The 12,490-nt window shown below is 45.4% G+C and overlaps 1 protein-coding gene across 2 annotated transcripts in view; it reads left to right on the top strand.

The window, feature by feature from the left end:
* Positions 1 to 12,490, top strand: part of RALB (RAS like proto-oncogene B) — a 55,780-nt gene that overhangs the window by 23,444 nt on the left and 19,846 nt on the right. For both annotated transcript variants that reach the window (XM_007524766.3, XM_060177980.1), the window contains one exon: positions 3,256 to 3,415. In XM_007524766.3, the coding sequence (XP_007524828.1) occupies positions 3,302 to 3,415 (114 nt within the window). In that variant the 5' untranslated portion in view covers positions 3,256 to 3,301. The remainder of the gene's footprint in view (positions 1 to 3,255; positions 3,416 to 12,490) is intronic.

Here is a 12,490-nt window from a genome sequence, read left to right as displayed (position 1 = left end):
AATAGTTTTAAAATGCCCTCTCCCTCTCTCTCTCTCTCTCTCTCTGTTTCCTTTTGTAATGCTTATTTCCACAGCCCTAGGCCTTTTTTTTTTTTTTTTTTTGCTTTAACATTTATTTTCTTCTCTCTCTGTTTTAACTAGTGACTTAATAATGGTTGACAAGATTGTGGTGTAAGAGAGGTATAATTCCATACAATTCCAACCACCAGAGTTCTATATCCCTTCCCCTCCATTAGAAGTTTTTCTATTTTTATCCCTCTGGGAGTATGGACCAAAGATCTTTATGAGGTGTAAAGGTGGGAGGTCTGACTTCTGTAATTGCTTCTCCAATGGACATGGACATTGGCAGACTGATCCAAACCTCTAGCCTGTTTCTGTCTTTCCCTAGGAGGGTAGGGATCTGGGGAGGTGAGGTTCCAGGGCATATTAGTGAGGTCGTCTGCTGAGGGAAGTCAGGTTGGCATCATGGTAACATCTACAACTTGGTGGCTGAAAAGCATTAAGATATAAAGCAGAACGATTTATTTAATAATCAGGAACCTAAAGGTAAAAGTAGAGCAGATGAAATTTGGAGTCTTCATGTTGGAAGGAGCTAGGAAGTCTATTTTAGGGATATTCCAAGGAGCCCATGACTTTACTAATTTCTGACTGAGCCCAACAGCTAACATGGAGGTGGGCTAGGAGTATTGTCTAGAAAGATGGTGTCAGAGTTACTGGATAAGGGCAGAGAGAAGCTCCCAAATATGGGGAAAGTATATAAATACCATTAACTGTAAACCCCATCCATCTGACCCAAGGTTCATGTCTATTCATATTCAGTACAGGAGTCTGTGTAACCTCTGCATCCCTGTCGGTCTGAGCTTGCAGTCCATGGTCACATCTGCGAACATTCTAGGCTACACTCATTTCAGGACCAATCTTCCTCGAATAGCAGAGTATGTTGACCTAGCCCCACTTTGGAGAGTGGGGCAGTCCCTGCCATTTTTGTTCTACATTGAGGGCAAGGTCCCAAGAGGGTTTATGATGTTGTTGCTGATGGAGATGACCAGTGATGGTGAAGAGAGGGATTTGTTAGACGTCTAGGCCATCATATCTATGTTGGACCTAGGGCATTTTTTAATCCTGTATTTTAGAGTGAGGAGGAGAGAGCTTAGAGACACCACAGTGCTGCTCTGCCTTTCATGGACCTCTCCCCATCTGATACATGGCATCTTCATGCCGTGCCGGGGTTCAGATCCAGTAACTGTCATAATAGGGCTTGAAATCTAGCAGGCGAGCTTTCTCCCAGCCTCATTAAAATGCTGTCTTAAGACACAAACCCAGAGAAAATGGGGAGCTATTATAGGCCACATCTTCCAACTGAGCTCCCCTTTTAAGGCTTTGCAGTAATAAGACAGCGTCCTCCCTTAGAGAAGAGCAAGGCTCCGCAAACTGAGGAGAACTTCATCTAGCTCGTGTTATGGCAGAGAGGCAAGAAAGGTTGGAAGCCCAAGATTCAGTACCCAGTACTGCCTATGGCAGAGATGAGTGGCACTCTGGTCTCTCTTGCTCATAAAAGTAAGTTGATCTTAAAAATAAAATTAAATAGGAAGGAAACCAACCTTTATTAAGTTTCTCCGATGTGCTTGGATCTTGGATATGTCATCTCACTTAATCCTCAAAAAAATCCCTGAAAAGTGAGTGGCACTTAATAGTGTCTGCAGATCAGAAAGCTGGCCTGCGAGCGTTAAATAGTCGTCCTGTCACACAGCTCACAGACGGCAGCCAGCCTCGAGCCCATGAGTGAGGTGGTCTTTTCCTGCACTCTGTGATAGATGTGAAAGGAGGATGTTCCTCATGCAAACTGGTTAAAATAAAACTTGGCACATGAGTTAGAATAAGTTCCAGGTGTTGACTTATTTATGACACTTTTGGCTTTGAAAATTATTTATTTATTTGTTTATTGGATAGAAACAGAGACATTGAGAGGGACGGGGGAGGAAGAGAGGGAGAGAGACAGACACCCGCAGCCCTGCTTCACCACTTGTGGGGGAACTGGAGGCTTGAAGCTGGGTTCTTGTGCATTGTAACACGTTCACTTACCTGGGTGAGCACCACCTGGTCCCTGTAACACTTGGTATTCCAGCGATGCTGCAGTCACCCTAATCACTTTCTCTGACCTCTGATGAGGACAAATTGGTTTGATGAATTGATTCGTTTAGCTCACTTTAATTGATCATTTTAAACCTAGAGTCAATGCTTTGACACTTTAAAACCCAGAGTCAGTGTCAGGTGACTTAGAAGGTGCCTGGTAGAGCATATGTGTCACTGTGTGTAAGGACCTGGGTTCGAATTTCCCATCACTGCCTGCAGGGAGGTAGTTCCATGAGAGTGAAGCAGTGCTGCTCAGTGAAACACTTCTCTCTCTCTCCCCCTCCCTCCTTCCCTCCCCTTCTCTCTCTCTCCCTTCCTCCCCTTCCCTCTCTCTCTCTCTCTTTCTCTTTCCCGCTGTTCTCCCTGTCCCCTCAGTTTCTGTCTCTGTCAAACAAATAAACAGATGAAGAAAGAAAGGAAGGGAGGAAGGAAGAAAGAAAAAAACATGGCTACCAGGTAGATTTGACATGTAGGCACAAAGCCCCAGTGGTGACACGGGTGGCACAAATGAATTAAAATCAGACAGATCCAGAGTCAATACTTTTGTTGTTCTTTGAACTGTCATATGTTATGAAGGAGGCCCTTATAAAAATATGTATTTAGTCCTTCTTCAGATAATCCCTTCACCTGCTGGACAATCCCTGAATGTAAGGGTGTGTGTGTGTGTGTGTGTGTGTGTGTGTATGTGTGTGTGTGTTTAGGTAAAGGGAGTAAAGGGAGAGTGTGTGTGTGTGTGTGTGTGTGTGTTTAGGTAAGTGGGTAAAGGGAGAGCAAGGAGAGCAACAAGAAGCTCTTGAGCTGTTTATTGTGGCACTGAGAGACCGGGCAGGGGGTTGTGGAGCAGGAACTGGCGAGGATGGTGAAGCCAGTGGGGCCGTCACCCCCAGCAGCATGGACACTGGGTCTGTGTAGTTGTTTCTCTCAGCTCTGCAGTGCCTCTGGCTCTGTCCTAGAGCCTGATGAATTTTATCTGCAGTAGACTTTTATCTTTGCCCAGAGCTAGAAGAATGCCTCCTCTGTTGGACTGCTGAGCCAGGCTTTTCTAGAGTGTATGAATTTTCCTTTGACTTCAGCTGGGAACTAACCAAATTGCCTCTAAGCGTCTGTCTTCTTCACTGGCAGTTTTGCGACTGGGTCTCCTGTGCAGCAACCCCACGAAGCCAGCAAGATGGCTGCGAACAAGAGCAAGAGCCAGAGCTCCCTAGCCCTTCACAAGGTGATCATGGTGGGCAGTGGAGGGGTTGGCAAGTCCGCGCTGACCCTGCAGTTCATGTACGATGAGGTAAGTCATGCAGACCACCTCTCCGCCCGTGTGCTCAGCGTCTCGTCTCCAGCCGTGCCCACATGTGCACCCCCCTCTACCTTGAACTGAGTCTTGGACGCAGTGTCCTCCAGGAGCACCTTCTGCAGTGACGCGAATATTCTGTGTCTGTGCCAGGTTTATCCGTGTGGCAGGGGAGCAGATTTGCTTAAGGTGCTTTCTGAGTGGCGTGACCGGTGGGAGGTGTGTCCCATCAGCATATGTCTTGACTTCTTGGGGGCTGGAGGGTAGTGCACCCACTAAAGCGCACGCATCACAGCACACAAGGACCTAGGCTCTATCCCCCAGCCCCCATCTGCAGGGGACAGGGAAGCTTCACTAGTGCTGGGGTAGTCCTATAGTGTTTTTTCCTCTTTATTTTTCTCTGTCTAACCTTCTATAGAAAATTTGGGGTCAGGTGGTAGTGCAGCAGATTAAGTGTACATGGCGTGAAATTCAAGGGCTGATGTAAGGATCCAAGTTTGAGCCCCCGGCTCCTCACCTGTAGGGAGGTCGCTTCATAAGCGGTGAAACAGGTCTGCAGGTGTCTCTCTTTCTCCCCCCCCCATCTTCCCCTACTTTCTCCATTTCTCTCTGTCCTATCCAGCAACAACAACATCAATAACAATAATGATAGCCACAGCAATGATAAAAACAAGAGCAACAACAAAAAAGAAAATAAATATTTTAAAAAAGGAAATATGAAAAAAAAATGGGGGCTGGGTGGTAACGCAGTGGGATAAGCTCACATGGCATGAAGCTCAGGGACCAGCATAAGGATCCCAGTTTGAGCCCCCGGCTCCCCACTTGCAGGGGAGTCGCTTCACAAGGGGAGAAACAGGTCTGCAGGTATCTCTCTTTCTCTCCGCCTCTCTGTCTTCCCGTCCTCTCTCCATTTCTTTCCTAGCCAACAACAGTGACAGCAATGACAACAACAATAACAACAACAGTAAACAACAAGGGCAGCAAAAGGGAAAAAATAGCCTCCAGGAGCAGTGGACTCATGGTGCAGGCACCAAGCCCCAGCATTAACCCTGGAGGAAAAAAAAGGGGGGGCAGGCAGTGATGCACCTGGTTAAATGCTCATATTAAAGTATGGAAGGACCCAGGTTCAAGCCCCTTGTCCCACCTGCAGGGGGAAAGCTTCAGAGTGGTGAAGCAGGGATTCATGTCTCTCTGCCTTTCTTCCTTTCCCCCTCACTTCTCAATTATTTTTCTCTCTCTTTACCCAATAATAAATAAAAACTTAAAAAAATAAAATATTAATTCCTCAGAGCCCTGCCCCACTAGGGAAAGAGAGAGGCAGGCTGGGTGGATCATCTCTGGCATTATGCTATTCCATTGCAGAATACTGTGCCCCAGTATGGTTCCGTAGCCCCCATGTCCACTTGGTCGATTCCAAATTATATTCCTCCATGAGGATCATTTCTGGAACCATCCGTTCCACCCCGGTTCCATGGCTGCCAGTTCTTAGCAACATCACCCCGCCAGATATTCGTCGGGATGCGGCATCATCTAAGTTCATTTCCCATGTCTACGCTCGACCAGACCTGCCAATATACGCGGATATCTTCGCCCACCCTGTCCAACGCTTGACGTCTCGTCACCCAATCTGGTCCCCTACGCCTACACTGAACTTCTCTGTTCCAGTCTCTTGGAAACAGAGCTGGCAGTCAGCTGAGGTCAAGAACAAACACCTCATCACAGACCCCTGCAAGCGTCAACCCGGCTTTGACCTAGCACGTTATGATTGGGCCCTCCTCAATCGCTATCGAACAGGCCATGGCCGGTGCGCCGCTGTGTTCCATCGCTGGGGAGCCAGAGACGACCCGAACTGCCCCTGCGGCTCCAGACAGACTATGACCCACATAGTCAACGACTGCCACCTCTCCAGATTCAAAGGAGGTCTCGAAACTTTACATCAGGCTCAACCTGACGCTGTTGACTGGCTACGGAAGAAGGGCAAACGCTAGAAGAAGAAGATAGATCAAACTGTCAACACCCATGTTCAATGGGGAAGCAATTACAGAAGCCAGACCTCCCACCTTCTGCACCCCACAATGACCTTGGGTCCATACTCCCAGAGGGATAGAGAATAGGAAAGCTATCAGGGAGGAGATGGGATGCGGAGTTCTGGTGGTAGGAATTGTACCTCTCTTATCCTATGGTCTTGTCATTGTTTCCATTTTATAAACAAATAAATTTTAAAAAATAATGAAATATTAAAAAAAGAAAAACCATGTTTAAAAGAACTTGATTGCTGACCTGAGGTAAGTAATCTCAACTCCGGCACCGACCTGCGGCATCCCTGCATGCAGCGTTTCCATTTCGAGCTTTCTGTCTGACTGGAGCAAGGGAGGGATGGGCCTTCACACAGCTGCTTCTGAAGGACAGCTCAGCTCCGTGGCTTAGTGACTAGTCAGTCTTAGAGGAGTGGAAAGGCAGAGCCAAGTGGTCGTGAGAACGCAGCCTCTCCTCAGCGCTCGTCGGCTCCCCACCACAGCGAGTGAAAGTGCACTCTGGTTTGGCTCTAGTCTGTGCCACTTACCGTGGAGAATGTGGCTGGGCCTGCACCCAGTGTGACAGCACAGACTTGATTTCCTGGAGCAAGAGAAGCTCCTCCTTGATGGCCACTCGATGGAACTGCAGGTAGAGTGTTCAGACAGAGCATAGACACAGGGCCTCTCACTGGGATTGAATTCTCTCAGGCATGGGTTTTAGTACCTTTGTGAGGAAAGGGCACCACAGCCATGCTGAGTAAGCCTTTTGCTTCGTTTCGCTAGACTTTCCCTCTGTCCAGCTTCCTCTTAGGTGGGCCAGTGTTGGGACATACCATGGGCATATTTGAGGTCCAGCTGAAGAAAGCTAAGGCTACACTTGGTTAGGGGTTGGTGGCAGCATTGTATGGCTTGACGTCTGTCTGACATTTGGTTATCACTAGTTGTCTTAGGGTAGCAGTGGCTTCCAGGAAAACTCCTGTTGTCCTCTCAGCTGGCACTGGGACGTGAGGTGCAGGGTGAGGGGTGTGTTCTGATATGAACACAACCTGTGGCACCTGGCTTAGAAGGGGTGTGGGGAGTGGAGGAGAAACTGGGGCAGAAACAAGGAATGTTGGGAGATAGCTCAGTGTCAAAGCACAGAGTTTCCGTGCTGGAGACCCCAGAGGCCACGCTATAAGTCTGGGGCACCACTAGTGGTTCCAGAGCTAAGCAGTGTTCTGGTCCAGATGTCTCTGTCTCTAGCTTTATCTTTGTCTTAAAAAAATAAATTAAAAAAAATTATTGCCAGCAGGATTATTTTATTGGTGGGCTTGGTGCTTGTATGATAGATAAATCCACTGCTCCTGGGGGCTGTTTTTTTCTTTTTCTTTTAATTTGATAGGATGGAGAGAATTTTGAGCTGGGAGGGTAAGATAGAGGACAGAGACAGAGAGACACCTGTCATACTTCACCGCTTGTGAAGCTTCCCCCCTGCATATAGGGAGTGGGGGCTTGAACCTGGGTCTTTGCGCCTGGTAATATGTATATTCCACAGGTGTAGCACTGTCCAGCCCCTGTAAATCTCCAGCTTTTAAATTGTAAATATGAAACTTTTATTTTAAAATCATAATTGAGATTTTTAGTAGCTATAGTATTTCTTTTATCTTTATTTATTTGCTGGATAGAGACAGTCAGAAATTGAGAGGGAAGGGGGTGATAGGGAGAGAGACAGAGAGACACCTGCAGGACTACTTCACCACTTGTGAAGCTTTCCCCCTGCAGGTGGGGACCAGGGGCTCGAACATGTGTCCTTGTGCACTCTACCGTGCACTTAACCGGGTGCGCCACCACCCAGCCCCATGACCACCACCCAGCCCCATGATTGAGATTTTTGTTAGCAGCCTGTTACATAGCATTATGATATTAATATTTTTTTTACCATTTTTTAAATTTGTGATTAATCATGGGCTACACAATTGTAAGATTACACAATACAGTTCCACATACCGAACCCACCACCAAAGTTCTGTGTCCCCACCCTCCCAAAGTCTTACTAACATTCTGTTTGCTTCTGCTGTTTTTTTTTTTTTTTTTGCAAGTTCATGTGTCTCAGTTCTCTAGATTCCACATATAAGTGAAACCATCTGGTAGTTGTCTTTCATCTCTGTACTAGAAATAAGTAAATCTTAGAAAAGGACCAGGAAGATCACATAGTGGTTACACACTAAACTGGCATGCCAGAGGCCCCAGAAGGCCCAGGTGATGTGTGCACTCTACTGGGTATGCTTTTGCCTGGCCACTCAAGGTGCTGACGTCAGTCCCTGGCACTACCACGTGAGCAGCACTCTGGCTTCATTCCTTTAAAGCTTCCTCTGTCTCTCTCATGAAAAGAAATCTTTTTCTTTTCTTTAAGGAATATTCTAATAAAATAAAAATATATCCCCTCAAACAATAACAGAAGCCAAAACAACAACCATAAAGGCATAGAAGCTGAGCCGAAAAGTTTTTTTTTTTTAATATTTTTTTATTATTTATTCCCTTTTGTTGCCCTTGCTGTTTTATTGTTGTATTCATCATTGATGTCGTTGTTGGATAGGACAGAGAGAAATGGAGAGAGGAGGGGAAGACAGAGAGGGGGAGAGAAAGACAGACACCTGTAGACTTGCTTCACCGCTTGTGAAGCGACTCCACTGCAGGTGGGGAGCTGGGGGCTTGAACTGGGATCCTTACACCAGTCCTTGCGCTTTGCGCCACCTGCGCTTAACCTGCTGCGCTACAGCTTGACTCCCCGAAAAGTTTTTTAAAAAGTTTTTTAAAGCATTTAATTAAAAAAAAGTTACTTTGCTAGATTTTGTGATGTGGGTGGTATTTACATTGGTTTTCTGTTTTTGTGGAACAGATCAGCACAGTTTAGCAGCGGAAGAGACTGTACACACTTATCACCTAGTTTGCAGAGACCAAGAGTCTGCCTCGACTGACCTGAGTCTCCCACAGGCTACAGGGAGGCTTTGCTCCTTGTCCATGCTGACTGTGAGGCTGAGCTCAGCTCCTTGCACATTGAAGACAGGACTTGAGCTTCTGGAGACATTTCTCCCCGTTGCCTCTTCAAGACTCTCAGGAAGTGGCTCCGCTGTTAGCTCAGTGGGATTCCTTATGCAGCTCATCACTCTGGTCTGTAGGTTGGAAGACAGTCCAGGCTCCTCTGCCTTGGGGGTGGGGTGGGGTGGGGTGGGGAGGTGATGTGACTAAGCCCTGAGGGAGTGCTTGTTCTGTTACCATGGTGCTTGTCCATTTTAAAAAAACTGATAGTGGATTATGATTTCTCTTCACATTCTAAATAATTTCTTAAAGATTTTACTTATTTATTTGGGATACAGAGAGAAATCAAGAGGGAAGGGGGAGACAGAGGGAGAGGGACACAGAGACACCTGTAGCCCTGCTTCACCACTTGTGAAGCTTCCCCCTGCAGGTAGGGGGACCTTGCACACTGTCATGTGTGCCCTCGACCAGCTGTGCCACTGCCCTGCCCTTCTCTTCACATTCTAGATACTCACTTTGGTATACACTATAATTTATATATATGTAAAATTAATACTGTCTTAAAGAAGGGCCCTAAAGTGAATAAACTTCATACCAGAGCCTTCTAATTCCTCCTGGGTTTTGCCCCCCCCCCCCCATGTTTTATGATGAGATGTTTTGCTGTCTTGTTTGTTTAGCACTGCTGAGTTCTCATGGTGCTGAAGTCTGAACCTAGAACCTCAGAACCTCAGGCCTGACAGGTTTTTTGTGTAACCATCATGTTAGCTCTCCAAACTCCTCCCCTCATTCCACTTTTTTTTTGATGCTTCTTTATCTTAACTAGTGATCAAAATAGAAAAACCTCTTAAGAATTTGATGACTTCACCTAAGGCATTTTTGCATAAAAAGAGGACACGGTTTAGAAGTCTGCTTTGCATGTCTTTGTCTCTACTTAATAGTGTGGTTTGCATACAAGGGGAAAAAAAAAAACCTCTCCTCATTTTGTGTGTGTGTGTGTGTTTGTGTGTGTTTTCCTACTGTAAAGGGCTGGAATGGAGGGAGGGATTATGACAAAGGAGATGGGATTAGAGAAGGAGTTGTTGGTGGAGATGAGGGGAGGGGATTGTGCTCTCAGGGAGCCTGGCAGTGCCTTGGTTGTTATGCAACTGGGGGAGAGTCTCATTAACACTTAGGAGAGGCCAGAGATGCTGCTGCAGTTTCTACAGTGCCCAGTAGAGACCCCAACAGGGAAGAAATAGCCAGTCTAAGATGGCAACGGTGCTCCTGTTGAGGACCCTGGGTTTGTGACACACCAGAGGAAAGATTCTTCTAGAGTGTAGCTGGCCGAGAGGCTCCAGATCTCAGGGCAAGTCGAGACACAGAGCCCTGCTTTCCTTTGAAACTACCACCCATTCTGCTTTGCAGAGCTGTGGCAGAAGGAGACCAGGAGGACATAGTTTTTCTTTTTATCCTATTTCTGTGAGTGCGTACGGCTAGGGGCCATCAGATGATGCATGCATACGAAGCTAGGTGTTTCCTCCCCCTTTGTTTCAGTTTCTTTCTTTTTAAATTTACTTTTTAAAATATTTATTTGTTCCCTTTTGTTGCCCTTGTTGTTTTATTGTTGTTGTTATTGATGTCATCGTTGTTAGGACAGAGAGAAATGGAAAGAGGAAGGGAAGACAGAGAGGGGGAGAGAAAGATAGACACCTGCAGACTTGCTTTAGTGCTTGTGAAGCGACTCCCTTGAAGGTGGGGAGCCAGGGGCTTGAACCGGGATCCTTATCCTTGCTCTTTTCGCCACCTGCGCTTAACCTGCTGCGCTACTGCCCGACTCCTTGTTTCAGTTTCTTTGGAGAAACACGGGAACGTATACTTGACCAAGTGTATTGAACATGATTTTGAATGGGCTTATGTATATGATATTTGGAAAGCAATGGTTATTGAAGAAACGGTAAAATGAAATTAGAACAAGGAGCTGAAGTGATGGGTATTGGGGTGAATCTCTAATTGATTTTTTGAAACTATGCTATCCACTAGAACTTGGAATTGCTATGATGTTGGACTATATAATCATAATTTCAGAGCTTAAAGCGACATTAGCAATGATTCCCAAGACTTCTGGCAGCCAGGTGATAGCTCAGAAGCTAGAGTGCATTCTTTGCATACCTGAGGCACTGCAGATGGCCAGAGTGTTGGTCTGTTCTCTCTCTCTGTCTCCGTGTAGTGTGTGTGTGTGTGTGTGTGTGTCTATCTATTTGGCTGTCAATATAAATATCATCAATCAACATGAGAAAAAAAAATGTACTGTCTGAGTACATTTCTGGATTCAAGACTTAGGAATCTTTATTTTGCAAAGAGTTCCTGATGACTCAGACATATGGTCGGGTGTGATAATCCCATTCTGGGCCATCAGCTAGTCAAATCCAACACCACAGAGAGGGAAACTGAGTCTTGCACTCAAGAGTGTCAGCATCTACAGTTGCATGGACCATTCAGACATTTTATCCCCAGACTATTGCCACTTACTCATATTTTTTAAAAAATCAGTTTAAATTGAAAAATTTTTTATTATCTTTATTTATGATTGGATAGAGACCACCAGAAATTGAGAGAGGAGGGGGAGATAGGGAGGGAAAGAGGCAGAGAGACATCTGCAGCCCTGCTTCACCACTGTGAAGCTTTACCCTGCAGGTGGGGACCAAGGGCTTGAACCCGGGTCCTTACTCTCTGTAAAGTGTGCGCTTAACCAGGTGTACCACTGCCTGGCCCCCAAAATCAGTTTATATAGTAGAGGTTTCATAAAAATTGGATTCTGGAAGGAGTCTTGATGCCATAAGTCTTTTTATTTTTGTCTAAGTTTGGATTTGAGGAAAACTGGAGGGAACTGCTAGTGCAGTAGAGGTTAGGTTTGAATCTTTTTATCCTTGGCCTAGTATACTTGAAAACGTTGAGCTATTTGCCTTTTCTGGCAACGGGAGGTTAGTGTTGGGGAAGCTTTGCCAGCAGCCATTTGCAGACTTAGAGAGGCTGGCAGTGTCAGCTCAGACATGGCTGCCTTGGTGAGAAGGGGTCTGCACGCAGCTTGTCTCTGCTCTATGCTCTGTGGGCCTCTGTAACGAAGTCACACACTCTCCCGAGAGGCCGGCAGTGTGGTTCATGTAAACAAGTGTCAAGACTTTGGGGGATCTCCTGTTTCATAGTAGGAAGAGGGTGAACGTCAAGTTTATAATCTGATGTTCTTACCAGCATACTTTCTAGGGGCACAGAGGTTTGCAGTCATGTCAGGACATTCTGGCTTGTGCTGTCAAAATGCCCAGTGGAACTTGGCCTGGGTTTTATCCTGAGACCTCAGAAATAGGCAATTGAGGTTTTTTTTTTTTGGGCGGGGGGCAATGTTCGGATATTTGTACTGGGTGGTGATTAAAAAAATTTTTTTTTGTTTCTTTGGAAAGGAGCTAAAAGAATACTATTGGAGGCAGAGACAGATACCCACATTTTATCTATTTTAAGATAATTAGTACAAATGTAAGAGGATCTAGTGCCAACTATTTCTAGTGATTATATATTTTATTTTAAGTCATTTGAACCAGTAACTGCAAGTTGACACGATAGGGCTAAGACTAAGACTATTTCTCAAAGGGTCTACAAATTCATATTGATACTTTCAATTAGATTTTTAAATGAAAAAAATTATATATTAATATATAATTCTCATATCATCAAATTCATCTGAAGTAAATAATTCTATGGTTTTAACAAGCTGCATAGCTGTAATCAGTATGTGCCTTTAGGGCATTTTTCATCCCTCCTAAAGCCCCCCTCTTTTTCTGGCTATTCCTCATTACTGTTTCTCAAGCTGCAATTTTACTTCAACTCATCTAACAGATACATGACCTGAGCAAACCTGTGTAAGTAAGAGCATGCAGTCTATGCCTGGCTTCTTAGATTAGTGTTTTTTTTTTGTTTTTGTTTTTAGTATTTTGCCCTTGTTGTTTTATTATTGTAGTAATTATTGTTGTTGTTGTTGGATAGGACAGAGAAAAATGGAGAGAGGAGG

The sequence above is a fragment of the Erinaceus europaeus genome, chromosome 18, assembly GCF_950295315.1.
Source record: "Erinaceus europaeus chromosome 18, mEriEur2.1, whole genome shotgun sequence".
NCBI classification, from domain to species: domain Eukaryota; kingdom Metazoa; phylum Chordata; class Mammalia; order Eulipotyphla; family Erinaceidae; genus Erinaceus; species Erinaceus europaeus.
The sequence above is the reverse complement of the archived record's forward strand: the minus strand, read 5'-3'. Positions and strand labels throughout refer to the sequence as shown.